The sequence below is a fragment of the Cynocephalus volans genome, chromosome 17, assembly GCF_027409185.1.
Source record: "Cynocephalus volans isolate mCynVol1 chromosome 17, mCynVol1.pri, whole genome shotgun sequence".
NCBI classification, from domain to species: domain Eukaryota; kingdom Metazoa; phylum Chordata; class Mammalia; order Dermoptera; family Cynocephalidae; genus Cynocephalus; species Cynocephalus volans.
In genome coordinates, this window is record NC_084476.1 from 25,319,763 (window position 1) to 25,340,555 (window position 20,793).

The window sequence follows — 20,793 nt, forward strand, 5'->3', positions numbered from 1 at the left end:
ACTGTGAATGGATGGAAACTGAAACAGAGTCAGTTCTTTCAGGCTCTCTTTGAATGCGTATGAGGCAAGGCAAACAAAAATTTGTGTAGAAGGAAAAAGATACTCGGGGAAGTGACCATTTTTAACAAGAAGGCAACCAAACCTGAAGTGGAAATTCTCAGGTTGCGTGTGAGAGGTGATATTGGCGGCTTGACAGAAGTGAGGGCTTACACTGAGGAGTGGATTTGCAATAGGCGGCATGTTTGTGAGTCCATGGGCTTTTACATAGTGACCTAAGCAAATTAGGGTTAATAGAGAGGTATCTGTGCCGGTCGTCATATTTCTGAACTTCCTTTGTATTGCCTCAATACATTGGATCCTGTTTGACTTCTTACTCATCCAAAAGAATCTCAAATTGTCCATTAAATGTTGAGTTTCTCCAGTCTTTGTGTGCTTAGGGAAAGGAAAACATAAAATATTGTGGATAAGTGGGTGATGCTGGATGTTTGGCCTGAATTTTGATCATACATGTTCTATACATCATTCTCATCTGAGGACTCCTCAACCTTTGAGATGTTGTTTTTTACAGTGTACTAATCTTGTTGTGAATAGAACAGCATTTGAGAAACCAGTTAGAGCCTAGGTCTTTAGCCATCGTAGTATCTCTAGCATGTAACACCTGGCACATTGTGGGAATCTAATAAGGGCTTGTTAATTTGATAATCGCAGTTGCCCAGCAGAACTGTAAGTGGCTAGAACTGTGGTTATGGCAAAGTAAAAAGAAGGGATTCTGTCTGACTCTGAGAACTAGATTAATGTCATCAGTGAGGGGCTATGAAGGGGCAAGGGGAGTGGTGAGAGGGGGGAACCAACTGGGTCATATACTGCTGATCAATTAAGATGAGAGTTGAGAAGTGATCATTGGACTTAGCAACAGGAAGGTAATTAGTGACTTTTATGAGTAGTCTTTGTGGAGAAGAGAAGATAAAAGGCTGATTTGGAGTGGGATCAAGAAAAATTAACAGGAGAGAAAAGTTTGACGTTAAGTATGGATAACTGTTTTGAAGGCTTTTACTATAAAGCAGTGGTTCTTGCCTGGAGGAATGAGATTTTTGTCCCACAGGGGACATTTGGTAATGTGTGCACACTGGGCTGGGTGGGTGCTGGTCTCTAGTGCATGGAGGCAAGAGATACTGGTAAACATCCTACAGTATACAGGTGGCTCTCCAGAACAAAGAATTATCCCCCCCAAAAATGTCAATAGTGTTGGGTTGAGAAACCCTGAAGTAATAAAGGAAAGAAGAAAAATGGTACAGTAGCTGGAGAAGGAGAGCGAAGTCAAAAGAGGTTTGTTTGTTGGCTTTTAGATGGAAGGTTAGAAAGATCTAGTAGAGAAAGAAAAGTTGATGAGACTAGAGAAAGTGGGGTAATTTTTTGTTTTGGGGAACTAAAGTTACCTGAGTATCTTTGAAAGGTTATTTAGCGTATGCTAGGTTCTGAAGTGAATAATTATTGATTCCTTCAGCAACTTATTTAAACACCTCAGTCATTTGAATTTTAATATGTTATATGATCATCGTATTGAATATGTGTTTATTTAAATTTAGCTTTTTCAGGAAACTATATTGAATTATTTTAATTGTTTCTTATCTTTCTTTGTATGTCCTCAGGAGCCAAAATAAATGATGTGGTCCCATGGGTGTTGGATGTGATTTTAAATAAACATATCATTAGCCCCAACCCACATGTGAGGCAAGCAGCCTGCATCTGGCTCCTTTCCCTTGTGAGGAAGCTAAGTACCCATAAAGAAGTGAAGGTAAGCCGTGCTATGTATGTGATCAGCTCTGTTGGGAACCACAGTATTAGTGAGGGTAGGAAGGAAAGCGCATGAAGGTGAGGGCCATTAACCAAAGGCAGATATTTTGAAATAAGCTGTACATGAAGGAAGGAAGGATGTTGGCCTGGTATATATTAGCTGGAAGATGATACAAAACTTGAAGGTGTAGTCAGAATTGCTCAGGATGGGGAGGCTCAGATTGGGACAAAGGTCAGATTGCGTGTTTTAGACTACATGTTAAGTGGTACAACTTCAGATAACTTGGGCCACCTGTAAAGACGAGAGCACAGCAGGATTTGTGACTGCCTTCGGGTTGTAAGAATTTATGGGTCTGTGCACCCTGAGAGCAAGATTTTTACTCTCCCAAAGAGCTAGGATTTCAGTGTTCTAATGCCTTTTTTCTTCTTTCAGTCTCATCTTAAAGAAATTCAGAGTGCGTTTGTTTCAGTTCTGTCAGAAAATGATGGTAGGTTGTTGGTAAATATTTGATTTCTAAACTTTACTAAACTTGTATTTTAAATTTTAAAAAGCCTGGATTAATGAACAGAAAACTCTGAGCTATATGATTAAAACAAAATTAAACCTTATTTATTAGTGTTAAGAGTAAGTATTATGTTAGTGGCTAAAAAACCAAAATTTCTGGTTAGGGTATAAGAAACCTGAATTCTTTCTTACTTATTCATTTATTTATAAATTAGAACATGTTCTTCAGCTTTGCGTTTAAAAATGTACCTGAGGCCTTCTTTAACATTAGTACCTCTACTAAGTAATAGCTTTTCTTATACTTCTGATTACTTTTCCTCTCTGATTTAAGCTAGGAGACAGTGAATCTGATTACTTTTCCTCTCTGATTTAAGCTAGGAGACAGTGAATGTGTATATGAAGGTGCTTCAGAAAGTTCATGGAAAGATTTGTGTTATCATTCAATTCTATCGTCCCATGAACTTTTTGATATACCTCATATATGTTAGACATTTATTTATTTTTTGGGGGGGGCGGCTGGCCAGTACAGGGATCCAAACCCTTGACATGTTCTCCTAAGTGAGCCACTGGCCAGCCCACATGTTAGACATTTAAATAGTAGCTTTGCTGTATAACTTGTTTTCAGTATATGGTCTTGTATTGATTTTTCATTTTTAAGAAACTTGCTGTGGGTATATTGAAATCCTGTGAGGCTGTTTTGTCTCTGATGTGTATTCTGTCACTGTTCACTGTGTTTGGACACTGTATAGGTCCATCAGTGTTGTCTTGCTCTGTAAATTTGATCTTCTTCGAATGTAGTTCTTATGGTATCTTGTATGATGCCGTGTCCACCGAGATGATTTAGTACATTTTAAACGAAATAGGAAGATAGGTTCTGTTTTCAGATCTTTACTTTTATATCATTTGGAGTTAATGTTAACAAAACTTTTTAAAAATTTTGACTTGATGGCTAGTAGACAAATTTTTCTTAAAAATAACATAATTTTGTCTGACTTTTTTGTAGAACTTAGCCAGGATGTTGCCTCAAAAGGCCTTGGGTTGGTTTATGAACTAGGCAATGAACAAGATCAACAGGAATTGGTTTCTACTCTTGTGGAAACACTTATGACTGGCAAAAGGTATGGTAAACTTGAAAATTTTAGGTTTGAACACATAGAGAAAATGTATGCACATACTGAGAATATGTCGTGGAAGAAGGAAAATTCAACTTTTCATTTTCCTATTTATTAAGGCTTTTCTGAGTTGCAAGTCAGTGATTGTTATGCTGTGGATAGCAGTTTAATTATCTCAGTGTATGCTGTTTACCTTAGAAACATCCCAGTAGGTCAAGATGTGAAAGGTGAATGGTCCTAGGACAATTAAAACATTGGATTAGAAAAATAACAATTTTGTGATTAAGATGTAGAGAAGAAGCTTGCATATCATTCACAGTTTGGTCCATGAGGAGTATATGAGGGGAAATCATTCTTGTAATTGGTTGCTGCCTTATGTTTCCTTCCTTGTAGGAAGGATGGTTTTTAATGTGGGAGCACATTTAATTCAGTGTAACTTTTTATGGGATGTCTTTTACATCTATTAATTTGTTCATTCTAGATTTCATTTTATAAAACTCCCAGCCTGGTGGAAAAGAATAGTTGAATTTTATATCTTGCACGTAGTAGACACTTAATAGGGAGTTCAGTTTTATCAGTTTGCAAATGAAATGTATCCATTAGTTGAATGCTGGTATGAAAAGTTTGAGGCTAATTTAAATTCTTATTGTTTTGATTTAGAGCTAAACGTGAAGTTTCTGGAGAGACAGTGGTATTTCAAGGGGGAACCCTTGGCAAAACACCAGATGGGTAAGAATGCCAAATCCATTGATCAATTACTGTAGACATCTTTAAATATATATATGTATATATATTTTAGTCTGGTAAATAGAACAGTCATTAAGTTGATTTCCATCCTCTTAGGAAATGTTGTGTGTTGGAGGAAGAAGAAAACTTCTATGGAAAAAGCCTACTGTCTTAGATTGGGTTTCCTGGGAAAGAGACTCTGAGATAGAGATTTGTGTGCTGAAGTTGATTGCGGAGTGCCCTGGGGATCACCTTTGAGGGGAGTGAGGAAGAAGGACTGAGGACTGAGAGAGAGGCTGAACTTCTGCCATCATCTCAATGAATACTGCCCCTCTTGAGGCGCTCTGAGCTGGGATGGCCCTCCAGAATTGTCCTGCTTTGGGACATGGGAACTGGACTCATTATGTCCCCTGATTAGGCCTTTACACCCCCTCATTGACTAGCCATTGGTGGTGGGCTGCTCCCAGGAAGGCCATGATGTTGGGCTCTGAGGGCAGTTTTGGGAGATTTAGTAGGCAAAGAACTGCGTGCTCCAAGGCAGCTGAGTCCTGATGGGGACCTGGCAGCATAGCTTAGCATCCATTGCACCTAGTTTTGTGGTGGGGGCAACTCTATATTAGAGTCCACCAATTCAGCATTCCAAATTAATTCCGGCTTTACCTCCTTTATTTTATCCACCATGATTATATCATTGCTTTTTCTCTATGAATTGTCAGGTGAATCCATGCAGCTCATTTGGCCTTGCGGTGGTGTCATGCAGAGCCCTGCTTCAGTGTTGTCTGCAGATGGAGAAAGCTGTAATTTGTTCTGTCCTTGTGCTTCTCCCATAGCTCACTGTTTCACACCAGAAACTGTTTTCACTCCACTTACTCTTTTTGTAGACTCCTTCTGAGCTTTTAAAAAAGTGCTTACTTTTCAAGAAATAACATAAAATGATCAGATGTTTGATCAGATATTATTTGTTAAGGGGAAAGTTGACAAGACTCAAAGAAGTTGTTATCAGGATTAGGGTGATCTAGCTTAAAAGAGTCTTAGGGAAGACAGACGTTGTCTTCAAATGACTCTTATGATTATGAAAGAAATTTGCACACAATACAATAAAGAATTATTGAGTTACCTCCCAAGGTGGTGAGGGCTTCATGTGAACTCCATGGGAGTTGCAGGCACATTTAAGTCATTTACCAGGGGGCCGGCCTGTGGCTCACTCGGGAGAGTGCGGTGCTTATAAGTCATTTACCAGTAGCAGTGTAAAGGGGCTTAGGAATTGTTGGTAATTGAATTGAGTGACTATATTCTTCTCAACCTGGTTTTCTGTCTCCGTGGTGATGAGATAACTTAATATTAGAAATTGAGTGAAAATGTAATTTTTAAATGTCCTTGTAATATTGATGATGTAATATTTATTAGGTTGGAGATAGAGAAATATATTATTGCATACTTCTTTTTGTTTGTTTCCAAGCCAGGGCCTTTCTACTTACAAGGAGCTTTGTTCTCTGGCAAGTGATCTTAGTCAGCCAGATCTGGTGTATAAATTTATGAATTTAGCCAACCATCATGCAATGTGGAACTCTAGGAAGGTGAGTTGCTATCACTGGTCAGGTTTCATATTTTTCTTCCCTCCAAAACTAAATATGCTACATTGGCAATGGATATGAAGTGAGTTTTGTAAAAGTTTTTGCCTGATTAGAGAGACCCAAACCACCACACAGCTACTGTTATTTTTTTAATTTCTTTTGGGTGGCATGCTGGTACGGGGATCCAAACATGTGTCCTTGGTGATATAATGCTGTGCTCTAATCAAATGATCTAACTGTCCAGCCCAGCTACTATCATTGATTGGTAAAGCTGGGATACCCAAAAAATCGTGCACTATTCAGGGACAAGTTTGGGAGGGAGAATTTTGTGATCCTCATATGTTTAAATATGTTAATATTTTACTACAATAGATATGTCTGAGTTACCTCATATTATTATTATTATTATTTTTAGGGTGCTGCTTTTGGGTTTAATGTAATTGCTACCAAAGCTGGAGAACAGCTGGCTCCTTTTCTGCCTCAACTAGTTCCTCGTCTTTATCGTTATCAGTTTGATCCCAACCTTGGCATTCGACAGGCCATGACAAGTATTTGGAATGCTTTGGTCACTGACAAATCAATGGCAAGTATCTGTGAATCCTTGTGTGTGTTAGGAAAACACTGTAGCTTGTCCAAGATCACACACAGGGTTTAAACCCAGTATTCATCTTCCTTTCTAGTTTTCATATCTATTTGTTTAAACAAATAAACTTTCATTCCTTGCTTTCTTCCTTCTTTCAAGGTATCAAAGATGCTCATGGCAACATTCATTGAAATCTCAAAAATGGAAACAATCTAAATGTCCACTGGGTGGATGGCTAAGGAAATGACGGTGTATTCACACAAATGGAATACTCTGTGTTGATGGGTACTGTTAATGCAGTGGAAAACGGGTCACAGTGCTACCTTCAAGGAGTTCACTTAGTTGGGGAGATAGACAAGGAAGCAGACAGTTACCATATGTTTTTTCTGTTGGTTTTCTATCATCATCTGGCTGTTTATCATGTTCTTTCCCACTTTTAGATATTAAGATTTCTCAGGGCTTGCCTCTGAGTAGGTTTTGCTTTTTCAGCTCTTCCTATCAGTTCCAGGGCATATAAATGTCGTCTTTATTGTGATGGTTCCCAATCTTATACTTCTGGCCCAGGCGTGACTTGTGCTCCAGACTTGTATATCCAGCTGCCTCCTTAACATCTTCACTTGGGTACTGTTTCAAGATACCATAAACTTAGCATGTCCACAATAGAACTTGAAAAAAAAAACCTTCCCCCTCTATTCTCACTGTTCCACCATTTACACGTGGGCCAAGAAAACTTGGTGTCATCCTTGATTTTTCTGTGTATCGCATCCTGCCCCCAACTAAATCTAGTAGCAAATTCTGTTAATTCTGCTTCCAAAGTATTTTTTGAGTCTAGTCTCTTCTTTCTCTGATTATTTCCTGATGAACAGATCATCATCATCTTTATCTTCTCTTTGCCTTCCTTCATTTAATTATCTGCATAGCAGCAAAAGTGATTTTTAAAAATGCAGATTGGATTGTGCCATTGTGGGTTAAAATCCTCCAGTGATTCCACAGTTCACTTTAAATAAATTCCACGATCCTTTCTATGTCTTACAAGTCCCTGTGCATGATGTAGCCCTTTCCTCTTTTCAGTCTGATATTAGGTTGAGTGTGTTTCTGTTCATGGTGGTAGGTACTTTGGGGTTTACCTGTGAAGGCTCAGTGAGTTCTGTTTGCTTTAGGAGAGAATGTGGTATGTCTGGATCAGCCAAGATCTGACAGGCCAGGGGGCTTTGTAGGTCTGAGTTTAGGATATACAACTAGGCTCTTGAGATATGAGTGTGATCTCTGTGTGAGTCAAAGGTGAAGCCACAAGTGTAGATGAGATCACCTATGGAGAATGTTTAGAAAAATGGACATAGGAAGACATCAGTACATCATTTGGTGAGTTACTTACCTCTCTGTTTTGATTTTCTTCCATATAAATGAGGATAACAAAACCTCTCCTACCTACAAGAGTAAAAGTAGAAAAGCTGTTAAGTTTTGAGGGTCTCTGGATCAGTATAAAGACTGAGTGTACCATAAGTTTGTCATTATTGCGAAGTTGTAAGTGTATATCAAAACAGAACAGAGGCTTCAAAGATTAAACTCATCTTTCATTCTAAATAATCATAATACTTCATTATGAGTCAGACACTGTGCAAGGTACTGGGGATACAAAGATGAGTAAGACGCTGTCTCTGCCCTTGAAGTCTCCAGTGTAGTGGAGCAGTGCAGTTACTGTATGGTCAGCTATGGTGCCTCTTAAGAAGGTACTGTGGGAACACAGAGGAGAGTATGTAGGCTAGTCTTCTTTGAGAAGGTGATGGCTAATTTGAATCTTGAGGAACAAGTAGGAGTTAGCCAAGCTGGTAGGATCTGGAAGGGTATTGTAGTTAGGGTTAGTATGTGCGAGACAGAATATGATACCTTTGGAGCTAGCTGAGTCACAGTGAGCTTCGTTCGCATACCCAGATGTTTGGACTTTGTTCTCAGGCACTGAGGAAAACAAGAGGATCAAGCGTGTGTTTTAGAATGATTACTGTAGCAACTTATAGCGACCAAAGTAGGGTGAGATTTGTAGGCTGAGAGGCCTGAAGAGATGCTTAGGCTATTAAATACAGAAACATGGTTACTTTGGTTGAGAGGTGAATAATTTGATTATTGATGGACTTTGTATTTTTAATTTTATCCTTTTGCTTTTACTAGGTGGATAAATATTTGAAGGAAATTCTTCAAGATCTGGTTAAGAACCTTACCAGCAATATGTGGCGAGTTCGAGAATCCAGGTACCCTTTTTGGAAATAGAAGACTAGTCAAATAAAACTGAATTTTTTTCCTTCAGATTTCCAAGTTTTATACTTCGTGCTAACTTAAAACGACCGAAAAGCATGTTTCTAGTCAGCTAAATAAGACAGTTATTTTTCTTTAATTATTTAAACTCTGGTTGATGGTTTTTCTAAGTTGTTTTAGTTTATATAAATGTGATATTAGCAAAGCTGAAGATCACTTGTTGAATTGGTAGACACCAAAGATATGACTTTGTAGTGTAGCATTTATTTATATATATATATAATTTATATTCATTCAGTGCCAAATATGTGCTTGGCAGTGTGCTAGGCTTGGGAACACAATAAGTAAAAAAATGATGTATCATGTCAAAGGGATTGTATTCTCGTTGTGGGAAACAAACATTTGATGATTGTAAATGCTATATTTGTGGTATATTTGAGGTACCAAGAGAGAATAGTCATTACTGTCTTGGGGTGAGGGGGTTAGGACTGGAATTATAGGTGAAATTTATATTCTTATTTAGTGTAAATGTTTCATAGTAAAATATTCAGCTTTCTTGATGGCACATTTGAAACCAAATTGTTTGTTTTCAGCTGTTTGGCTTTGAATGATTTGCTGAGAGGAAGACCCTTAGATGACATCATTGATAAACTTCCAGAAATTTGGGAAACGCTTTTTAGAGTGCAAGATGACATCAAGGTATTACAGAAATAAATATGCATTTATTTATAGAAAAGCTTAAACAGGAATTGTTAAAATATGTATGTTATATATTTCAAAATTCTGTGTCCATACAATTTTAAGAGACCGCAGTTTTCTACCAGAGTTTCAGTCTTGATGCATCTGTGAAGTGCAGGGTTGGGTATGTTTAAATCTAAATTGAATTGTCTTAAGAAAAAAGGTGTCCACATCCTGACTTACTTTCAGTAAAGTTCTCATGATGCTATTGTGTTAGGGACAGATAACAGTTTTGAAAAGTACATAATAACTCTACTTTTATAAGTTTCATAAATTGTGTCGGTCATTCCCAAATAATATGACCCATTCCCTTGAATTTTTCTGGGCAATCTAAATTGTAGGTATTTTGATATCTTACCATTAAAATTACTCACTTCAGTTTTGCCTTTCTTTTTGCTTTGTTACAGATTTTTATGTCTTTCAGAATCCTTACATATATTTGCTTTTATAATACATTTAGTTTCTGAACTGTTTAATACATAATAGCCAAATAGCAAAATATTTGTAAGGTCAAAGTAGGTAATACCTAATGTTTGAAAATTAATAATATGGCATTGTAGTATGTTTCTTGATGGGCAAACAGCCTAGTGAGATTTTTTTTTTTTTTTTTTAAACCTGATATTCAAAGTAGGGTTTTTCACTAATCTGTGTGGACTCTAAGGCAGTTAAATGCATATTGTGGAGTAGATGAGAATGAAACTCTCTAACTTGTATGATATCAAACTTTTTCATTTTTAGGAATCTGTACGAAAAGCTGCAGAACTAGCTCTGAAGACTCTGAGCAAGGTGAAAACTCTTATCTTACATTAGGGATGGATAGGGACGGGGCTCTGTGTGACTGAGACAATAGTGATTTATTTTTTGTCATATGAAATTACATTTAGTTGCAGTGTAATTGGCTTTGTGTTATAGTTTACTACTCCTACAGTGAATGAGAAAGTGGGTGCTGTAACATAGATATTAGTATCTTGAGCAAAGTATATCTTTCTTTTCATTAAATGGTAAACTTAAGATAAAACTTTAACTTGACCCTGAGGAACACAGTACTCACTTAGATCAAGTAACATCTATCTTACTATTACCGTGTTTATGTGTAAATCTACCTTTCATATTTATGAGGTTGGCAAGCTTTTTGAAACTAAATAGTCTCCCACTTAAACTTGATTTTGTGATATATTGGGGACTTCTACGTTCTAGTTGCACAAACCTTGCCATAGGCCACATTAATAGTAAGTAGTAAAACCAGATTTTAAATCCTGATGTGTCTCATTCCAGATTTGTGTTTTTGACCACTATATTGTGCTGCCACCCAAAATTATTGATGATGATGATGATACCTTAAACCTTATTTATAGTGCTTTCTTAAATGTTTTCTCATTTCATCTTTATCTCTTTTGTTCCCCATTTCACAAATTAAAAGACCAAAGCTTAGAGAGTAAAATGCATTACCAAATTTTCTGTTCAGTTATTTGCAGACCTAAGACTCAATCCCAGATCTCATTCTTCTTTCTCTCCCCGTGGTGTCATACAAAGAAGATTCACTTACTCTTTTCTATGGATATGTGAAGTAGAAAGTATTTTGTCAGATGAATGCTTTATTGGATTCAAAGCCAGTTTCACTAATGTCCGTGTTCTTTGTATGTGAGGTTTGTGTGAAAATGTGTGACCCTGCCAAAGGAGCAGCTGGCCAGAGAACCATCGCTGTCCTTCTACCTTGTCTTCTGGACAAAGGAATGATGAGTTCTGTGACAGAAGTTCGAGCCCTCAGGTGTGATCTGTTGATGAAATGAACGTTTTGGATTTGCTCAGTTCCTAGCCATTTGTTAGAAAGTTTGTTTCTTTAAATGTTAGATTCTTGAAAATATGGAGAAATAGGTTGAGGAGAATTCACTGAGGTGACTTTTGGGTTATTTGTGAAAAGTTGTGAATCAGAATGTTTCGCAGAAACATTTTCATGGGATCTTGTTTGTGACCAGCATTCTGAGTCAGGTGTCTTATTTATTATTGGCCTCTGCCCCCAGCAAATACATCTTCCTAGTATGTCACACATCCTCAGGAGCTTGCTTTTTGGTTGTAACACTTTGTAACATTTCACAGATTAAGGTAAACTGTTTACCACCTTCAACAATGAAATACTAAAAAAAATGTACTTGCATGTTTAGATATATATGGTTATTTTAAGTTAAAATCAACAGTGTAGGATTCTAGTTTGTATTTTTTCTTTTTTCTTTTTTTAACTAGAATGCTATCTAGGAACTTTGTTTCATTTTTATTTTACTCTTAAAACTGGAACAAATTAATAGTACAAACAGTATTTCACAGTAACTAAATAGTTGATGAGGTTATAACACCAAGATAAAGGGTTCAGATCTCCACACTGGCCATTTGCCCTCCCCCACCAAAAGAAAAAGTTGATGAGGGAAGGTTCGTTTTAGGATGACTCACCTAATAAATGCAAAAGCACGATAAAATTATAATATCACTGTTTTGCTGTGTAAAATTATCTATGTAGTGATTGTCAGTGGCTCCTAAATCCAATTAGTGAAAGATTGTTGGAAAGCTTTATAATGGTTCAGGCCAACCAAACCTGAACCCACTGATCACTCTTCTTTTTTTTTAAAATTTATTTTTGTGGGGTACAGTGTATTGTTTCAATACATGCGTATGCTGCAAAATGCCACTGATCACTCTTAACAGCACAGAAAGAAAACCAGATATTATGTGCACCCTGATGTGATGGAATAGAACAAATACAGCTATGAAAGATTCTTGTTTTTTTTTTAAAAATGGAACCTGAACTTGATTTAGCCTGTAGATCTGTACAGGGGACAGAGGAACATGTTCAGTGATGCAACTAGAATACAATGAATGAGGACAAATAAATGAGAAAAAAAGAGGAGAGAGGGGACTGTTAAAAAAGGTTTGAGAAATGTAGTAAATTGTCACGTGGTTGAACTCTGGGTCGTGATTCCAACCAATGAATGAACTGTTAAATTTGTGAAACAGGGGAATTTGAATATTAGTTGATATGAAAAAAGTTATTAATATTTTTAAAGTGTGAAAATGATATTATGATTATGGTAGAATTTTTATTTCTTGGAGATATGTACTGAAGTTTAGTTATGGGGTATGCTTCCAAATAATACAATGGCAGGGAAAAAAAGTATGCCTGTGTATATAGAGGAGGTAGAAATGAAACAAAATTGTTCAAATTTTGCTTATTGTTGAACTGGGTGGAAAATATAGGAAATTTCATTTATCATTCTCTCTGCTTCATTTATGGTTCTCTCTACTTTCATATATGCTTGAAAATTTCTATGATTAAAAAAAAATAGTACCAGGACCAGGCTCTGTAACTATGTAGGTATATGCCTCAGTGCAGTAAACTGTAGAACATCCTCATGATTAGATTTATAGGGCTTTTTGTGTTAAAAGGACTCAGGAATTGTGTTCTGTGTATCTGTAGCATTAACACCCTTGTGAAGATCAGCAAAAGTGCAGGAGCCATGTTGAAACCACATGCACCAAAACTCATCCCAGCTCTGCTGGAGTCCTTAAGTGTATTGGAGCCCCAAGTTCTCAATTATTTGAGCCTACGGGCTACGGACCAAGAAAAGGTGAGTTGATAGCACAGGCATATTGGTAAATATCTTGAAGGAAGAGCCCTGTTAACACGCTGAGGTCTATCTGAATAATCCTTCCAGTGTCCATAGACAAATTCTATGACTTGAATATTTTCACCACTCTTACAACAACTCCACCCCTGTGACCATATGCAATCTTTTTTTATTTTTCCGGGGGGGGGGGGGGCTGTCAGCTCATAGACTGCTTTGTGAATTGGATGAAAAGTGATACCTCCATTCAAAAAATGTGTTAACATTTGTTTAATATAGTTTTTTGTACATGTTTATTTTTTAGGGATTGGGTCTACACTTTCAGAGTCCTTCAGTGGACCTTCCCCTGCCCTACAAGTACAGAGGATTTGCATGTAGACTCTGGCATAGTCCAAAATCGTCCTGCTTTCCAGTTACACTGTAGTCATCTAGTCCCTGATCAGAATCGTTTTTTAAAAATTGCAGATGAAATAAATTTATTGTGTAAAATTAAAACAATACAGAAGGGTAGAAAGTAATCAGTCCTCTAGTGGGTCACCTCTTCCCTGCCACCAGTGTCAATCCCTGAGGAGTACCCAGTGGCACCAATTTCTTATGCCTTTTTAAAAATTCTTTTGTAGTCATAGGCTATAAAACCAAACAAACATACTAGTTTTAAAAATAGTGTCACGCTGTGAATCTTGTTCTGCAGCTTGGGTTCTTTAAATTGTCAATATAGCATGTCTGCATATAGGTTTAGCTCATTCTTTTTAATGCATGCATGGTATTGTACAGTGAGGTGATTTTGAATTCTTGTAGGGGAGGTTTTGCAAAATCAAAGGTTACAATTTTTTTCTCCACACCTTTGCCAACATTGAATAACAGAACATCCATCTGATAAGCAAAAATCTCACTATTCTGATTTGCACTTTCCTTTTACTAGTATCGTCCATTGTCTTTTCATATTTTATTAGCCATTTCTATTCCTTCTGTGAATTGTGTTTTTATTCCATGCTTATTTTTTACATGGCTGTTTATTTTTTTGCATTTTTTTTTGTTTATTAAGACAATTAAACCCTTGTTATATATAGTGACGGGTGTTCACCATTTGATTTTTAACTTGCCTAAATTTTCTAATACCTTACTCTCTTCTCCCTTTGCCTCTAATATTGCTCTTTCTTCTCCATTCATTGTTCTTTCCTCTTTCTGCAGTAGACTTGCTCCTTCCTGGGTTTCCATAGGATGTTTACTAGGTGTTGAGAATTAGGAAACATAAATTCTGGTTCAAACTTTGCAGCCCTAGGCAAGTCACTTCTGTATGCCTCACTTCTCTCGTTTATTGTGTTTGGATAGTATTAACCTCTCCTCCAACATAGTTGTTAGACTAAAATATATTGTAGCTATGAAGGCTAATTACAGAATTAAATTAGACACATTTAAAAAAAATTCTTAGATAAAAATTTACTTGGTCTCTTCCTTTATTTAGTGGTTGGAGAACCTGAGGCTAGAGAAGGCTGGATGACTTGCTCAGAGCCAAACTATGTTAATTTTTAACTGCAGTTAATTTCTTACTGTGGTCTGAATTTCTCAGCTGTACTAAGTGAGATGCTTCCTCTACAGGTAAATTGTTGAGGGTAGGTCAAGTGAAATTAGAGTGAGACTTGTTTATCTACAGATAGTTTGAAAGTAAAGCCCTTTTATTGTAGTGTGTGTGGGTTATTCCTAATTCATTGAATATCCTGAGTGACTTGAATTTGTGTTCTTCAGGCTGCGATGGATAGTGCTCGACTCAGTGCTGCCAAGTCCTCTCCCATGATGGAAACAATCAACATGGTGAGTGTCTATGCAAAATGAGAAAGGTTGTTTGTTTGCTTACCTAAAAGCATAATTCTTTAGTCTTCAGGCTACATTAAATGAAGTAGAGATTTAAAGGATGAGTCAAGCAGCTATTGTGACTCCAGAGTTTTCTTAGTATTGCTCTTTTTTCTTCTTTTATATTACTAAATGGAATAAATAACTTTTCAAATACTAGACTCAGTCCATATTTGTGTTACAAGGGATGATAACATTAAAAGATCTCTATAAATCTGTATCTATATATCTTTTGGTACACCTATTTAGAAAGGTTCAAATCTTTGCCTCTGCCTGAGGCAGAAATCTTTGGAAGAAACTAGGAAGTTGTAAGCTGAAGGTATTCAGTGAAGTAGGTGATGTAAAGGTAGGTGAAGAGAATTGAGTCATGGTGTGATATGTTGTTTCGTAGGAAAGAATTTGAAGTAAAGAGCTGCTTGGCATTCTGGGGTTCTGATTTCTTAGGTCCATAGAATCTTGGTAAAGTCAGCTCTGCTGTGCGTATCCCGTGGTGGTTAACTAAGCTTGTGTGTTACTGGAAATTGTTTTGCCAAGCAGATCACAAAGTCATACAATATAAGTAGATATTTTTTAGTGCCCACCGGGGGACTGCCACCAAAATTTTTTTATATAAGGAAGTAATATCCTAGTTGGATTATTGGGAGAAGATGAAATTTAAAGAAATAGGAACAGTTAGCACATACCATTCAGGTATGTTCATTAATAATAGAATATATGTCATTGCATTTTCAAAAATAAATTCTCCTACAATTTGCTATTGTTTATCTAAGAAGTTGATGTGTTAGAGGTGGTTCGGTAGGGTATGTCCACTAATGAGGTCAGTTTTAGTCTTTTTATGTTAGATTTTTACATTTAGTTTTTTTACATTAAACATGGATTGATAAAGAGGAAATAGGTCCAAAACAGATCATTTATTATTTGTTAATCATTAGTCATCCCTCAGTATCCTCAAGGGATTGGTTCCAGACCTTTACATATACCAAAATCAGTGGTTATTATTTTTTTTCCCTGAATATTTTTGATCTGTGGTTGGTTGAATCTGTGGATGTGGAACCTGTGGATTCGGACAGCTGACTGTATTTTCTCCTTTAATGAATTGACGTTTTTTAAAAAACATAAATTTTTTTGTTTTGTTTATAATGTTGAACCATTGATCAATGTTTGTTTATAGTACAATGGTGGTTTTATCATTGAAATCAGAGCAAAATCAAACAGCAATTTTTCAATTTCATGTCAAATCCCATGGGTATATATTTGACCTGGGCTGTTTTTAATTGAAGATGTGATACTGATTTAATTATTTTCTAAGGTTTACCCTTATATTTATTCTTTTCCAAAAGTGCCTGCAATATCTTGATGTGTCGGTGCTGGGTGAGCTAGTTCCTAGATTATGTGAATTGATCAGAAGTGGCGTAGGTCTTGGAACTAAGGTAAGAGTATTTTTCACAAGAGGAAGTGTGCATCTTCATTAGTTTTAGCCACAAAAATATACCAGCTGTCATATTTGAAATTCAGATGCTTTCATGAAACCTAATACTGTGTATTAGCCGTTTTGTTTCTGAGGTTGCACTTATAACTTAAAGCGTAACTGATTCAGGAAATAAAACAATGTAACTTATTCAGTAAATATTGTCTTACTTTTTTAGTGGAAAATTATTTCTGTTCGTTGGTTGCCACGTACATGCCTCTGGGTTCTCATTCATTATCATTTAATAGAATGATCACCTAGTCATCAGGGCATGATTGTTTTAGGTGATGATTAGCATTTTTCACAAAAGGATCAGCAGGTATATGGATTGAAAAATGTCTTCCCTTTCATGATCTTTCTAGGATCAGACCCATTCGCCCTTTAAAATAAACAACTCATTTTTTCTCATGGCAAAATTAACGCTTGCTTGTATTTTAAAATTTTAGCATTTATAGGTCAGGAGAAAATTAAAAGTAAAAATCATACATAATTTTACCATGCAGAGATAACTGCTGTTAACATTTTGGAGTGTTTCCTTCTAGTCTCTTTTCTGTGCTCTTGTCTTCTACAGTGTCCTTTGTAATGGTCATATGGTACTCTATTGTATGAATGTAACATCATTTATTTTAATTCATCAAGGAATATCTGATTGGTTTTCAGTTTTTTTTTTTTTTTGTATTAAACAAAGTACAGTGATGAATATCTTTGGATACATCTGAAGCTATTTCCTTTGGTTACATTTCTAGAGCTGTAAATGTTAGCACAAGGATGGATAAGACAACAGAAGAAACTTCTGTTCTTCCAGAAGTTTGTGCCAGATTTATTTCTTACAGTGTCATCCATCTTTCTGCTGGATGTCTTGAAAAAAAAAATCTCTGCATCACTAGTTTAAAATAAGAGTTTTCTTTTTTTCTAGACTGAATCCTGGAAGGGCTATTGGCTTCTTGTATTCATATCTTTAAACCTTTGGCACCTAGAGCAAATGCTTTTATGGAACATTGTGACTATCAAATTTAGACCTTTGCTTTTCTAATCCTGTAGGGAGGCTGTGCCAGTGTCATTGTGTCATTAACTACTCAGTGTCCCCAGGACCTAACACCCTACTCAGGTAAATTTGTCAAATTGATGTGTTGTGATTTTTTTTTGCATAGTCATGTCCTGTGTGACAGTGTTTTAAAAGGAAAAATAATGATTTTTCAGACATGCTTGTGGTGCTGTCTGCTTTTTCTCATCTCAACCACCCTAACCCCCTCTCTCTTTATCTGCAGAAGGTGTAAGTTTTCTCAAGTTCAGCAAGTTCTCACTTTATAAATGTTTGGTTATTTCTTAGTGGTATAAGGAGTTAAAAGTATCTGCCATTCTGTAGGACTCGTTTACCTTTATAGCTAATTTTATATCAGTATTTTTCTCTTTTTAGACTGGCTCTTAGATGGGGCTAGTGAACCTTATGTACTTAGGTCTCAGTTTTGCAACTTTTCCCACAATATTCTATACACAGGTTAATTTTAAATTTTGTATCAGGCAACAGGAAGCAAAATGGATAGTACAGATATATCATTCAAGGGATTTAAACTACTATGGAGCAAATCGGATATTAAGTGCAGGGTTACATTTGTTTTGGTCTTGGGAACAGAGCAGAACATTTGGCCAACCAAGTATCAGATTTTTTTCACTTTATGTTTGGTAGGTAAACTTATGAGTGCTTTGCTTAGTGGCCTGACAGATCGGAACAGTGTGATTCAGAAATCCTGTGCATTCGCCATGGGCCATTTAGTTCGGGTGAGTTGAAATTCTTATTTAGTTAAATAAAACTTTTTGATACTTATAAAGAAGTGATTGGGATTTTTTTTTTTTTTTTTCCAGACCTCACGAGATAGCAGCACTGAAAAACTCCTACAGAAGCTGAGTGGCTGGTATATGGAAAAAGAAGGTACCTGTCTTTTCCTGTTTTATGTCATTTTTAATTTAGGTGTTTACAACCTAATAAAACAGTTCAACTTAGGTCTTATCCTTTGTGATTTTACATGCTTTGCTAGAAACACTTCTAACTGATTTTTATCTATCTATTTATTTTGTTGTGTTACAAGGTGAGTGATAGTCTATTTTGGATCAGTTACCCTTAAAAACATTAGTCTTATAAAGATTTTGGTTTCTTCTGCTTCTCTTCAGAACCTATCTACAAGACCTCTTGTGCTTTGACTATTCATGCTATTGGACGATACAGCCCTGATGTATTGAAGAACCATGCCAAAGAAGTTTTGCCTTTGGCATTTCTAGGCATGCATGAAATTGCTGATGAGGAGAAATCTGAAAAAGAAGAATGTAACTTATGGACTGAAGTATGGCAGGAAAATGTACCTGGTTAGTAAACGGTGCCAATGAATTAGACTTGCTTCTTAGGAACCACAGTTAGAAGTTTTTACTCATTCTCTATTCATAAACTCTTCTATGGTTACTTTCTGAGGACCTTAACAACATCTAAATTGCTAAGTTCTCAGGTTGGCCCTCAGAGCTCTTTTCTTTACTCACTCATTGCTGCACATGTGAGAGAACCTAAACTCTGTGTAAGCAAAGTAGAGCTTTATTTGTTTTAGTTGAGAATGTAATAGTGATTTTATGTTGCCTTAGAGTATGATTTTAGAGTATCGTTTCTCAAATGTGTTTTTTTTTTTTAAACCTTGACTCATATTAATGGATGATGACCATTTGCATGACACCTTCCTGTGGACACATCCAAGTTCAAAAAGTCCTACCATTGTAAAAATAAGGTACACCACTACCCACTTTCTCTCACTTTGAGAGAATGGTGTGTTTTAACAGTTGAGAATCACTGCTTTAGACTGATCGTCACTAACTTCTTTTTCAGACTTAGAAAAGAAAAATTAGTTAATTTTCTTGTCACTTAAAAGTTGTTTTAATTTTGCTTTTTATAACCTAGGTTCCTTTGGTGGCATTCGGTTATACCTGCAGGAGTTGATTACCATTACCCAAAAGGCTTTACAGTCTCAGTCCTGGAAAATGAAGGCACAGGGTGCAATTGCCATGGCATCAATTGCAAAACAAACCAGCTCCCTAGTACCTCCATATCTCGGAATGATACTGACTGCATTGCTACAAGGCCTGGCTGGAAGAACATGGGCAGGAAAGGTAAAGGAACCATTCATGCCCAGCTAAATTTAAAATATTCTTAAAGGATTACAACTGCATCTTTCATTTTCCATAAAAATAATAATGTGTTTTGGTATGAACTTCAGATGGATTATTTTTGTGAACCAGATTTCCTAGCTTTGGGTAAAACTTAGACTAAGTATAATATTTCATTTCAAATTGTAACCCACAAGCCCTTGTTGAATAATGCATAGTAATGCTGGAGATTGATATATTTATCATATATTTAGCTTTCCAAGTTACATGTTAAAACAAATTGTCCCCATTTTGTACATGTTGGCCTCATGAATAGATCAGGATTGGGCATATGTGAAATTGAGTTGCAAGGTGAGCTGCTTCTAAATATGGGGCTGAAGATGCCCATCTTTGGGGCCTTTGAATTAGTCATTTTTTACACAAAGGCTGTAGTAGGTCATTTACAATGAACACTCAGTGGGGAACATGAGATGCGGCAACATGTAATGATCCACTTTATGTTGTAAATGTCAATAGTGGCCAATGCAGTATTGTAGAAGTAGTACTTGACTTTGAGTCAGACATAGTTCTAGTTCTTTGGTTGACACTCCTGTCTGTATGACCTTGTCCAAATCAGTTCTCTAGGCTTTTATAAAAGGGAGCTGAAGTTAACTATCTTGCATTCATGGTTTGGAGTAAAACTCGGTGGATGTGTTTGTTAAACAATAAAGTGCATTAAAGATAATATGACTCTTGTTAACTTTTGTTGTCATAGTTATTAAATATTTCTGAGGCAATTGTGGTCATAGTGTAGAGAATGTAAATGACATGTTTGGGCTTAACAGTCCCTTATCTTTTTAACTCCTTAGGAAGAATTGTTGAAAGCCATTGCCTGTGTGGTGACAGCCTCCAGGTAAATATTCTTTCAATGAAAATGCCATTTCTTTTTTTTTTTCCTCTTTAACAACCAATATGTACAGATACATGCTTTGCAAGGTTCTGTTGACAGGACCATCTTAGGTATTAATATGATACCTGCCTTTCAAAGGCTTATAAACTTATAGGGGAAAAAAGATATTTACATGAATATAATAATTCCAGAAAGACTGTGATAGAGTCATGAAAGAATTGCAAAGTAATTTAAGAGTTCAAGAAGAAAAACACTACTTCCTGCTGAATGGATCAAGATGGTATTATATCTCACATGTTTTATAGAGTTGCAGATCAAAATAAAGAAAACATCTAATTTATTTCTTTACTCTTACACAGAATCTCTTCTAAACTCTCTCTGAAAGCAATTAATCTGCCCCATTTTATAATACCTGCAAAGGAGAATTTTCTATCTTGATTTATCAGATCATGATTCAAAATTATTCTTCAGTAACCCTTAAAATAACTTTTTCTTTTTTTTTGAAAGTCAGGATAATTAGTATGTTAATCATTATAAAATGTAAT

General features: G+C 36.2%; 1 protein-coding gene across 4 annotated transcripts in view; it reads left to right on the plus strand.

The window, feature by feature from the left end:
• ECPAS (Ecm29 proteasome adaptor and scaffold) overlaps positions 1-20,793 on the plus strand; it is a 105,676-nt gene that overhangs the window by 69,674 nt on the left and 15,209 nt on the right. For all 4 annotated transcript variants that reach the window (XM_063081554.1, XM_063081556.1, XM_063081555.1 and 1 more), the window contains 19 exons: positions 1,650-1,795; positions 2,228-2,282; positions 3,303-3,417; positions 4,072-4,140; positions 5,597-5,714; positions 6,127-6,294; positions 8,461-8,540; positions 9,138-9,243; positions 10,021-10,068; positions 10,929-11,050; positions 12,749-12,899; positions 14,643-14,708; positions 16,088-16,177; positions 17,257-17,323; positions 17,903-17,994; positions 18,079-18,145; positions 18,385-18,576; positions 19,154-19,362; positions 20,208-20,251. In XM_063081554.1, the coding sequence (XP_062937624.1) occupies positions 1,650-1,795; positions 2,228-2,282; positions 3,303-3,417; positions 4,072-4,140; positions 5,597-5,714; positions 6,127-6,294; positions 8,461-8,540; positions 9,138-9,243; positions 10,021-10,068; positions 10,929-11,050; positions 12,749-12,899; positions 14,643-14,708; positions 16,088-16,177; positions 17,257-17,323; positions 17,903-17,994; positions 18,079-18,145; positions 18,385-18,576; positions 19,154-19,362; positions 20,208-20,251 (2,005 nt within the window). The remainder of the gene's footprint in view (positions 1-1,649; positions 1,796-2,227; positions 2,283-3,302; positions 3,418-4,071; positions 4,141-5,596; positions 5,715-6,126; positions 6,295-8,460; positions 8,541-9,137; positions 9,244-10,020; positions 10,069-10,928; positions 11,051-12,748; positions 12,900-14,642; positions 14,709-16,087; positions 16,178-17,256; positions 17,324-17,902; positions 17,995-18,078; positions 18,146-18,384; positions 18,577-19,153; positions 19,363-20,207; positions 20,252-20,793) is intronic.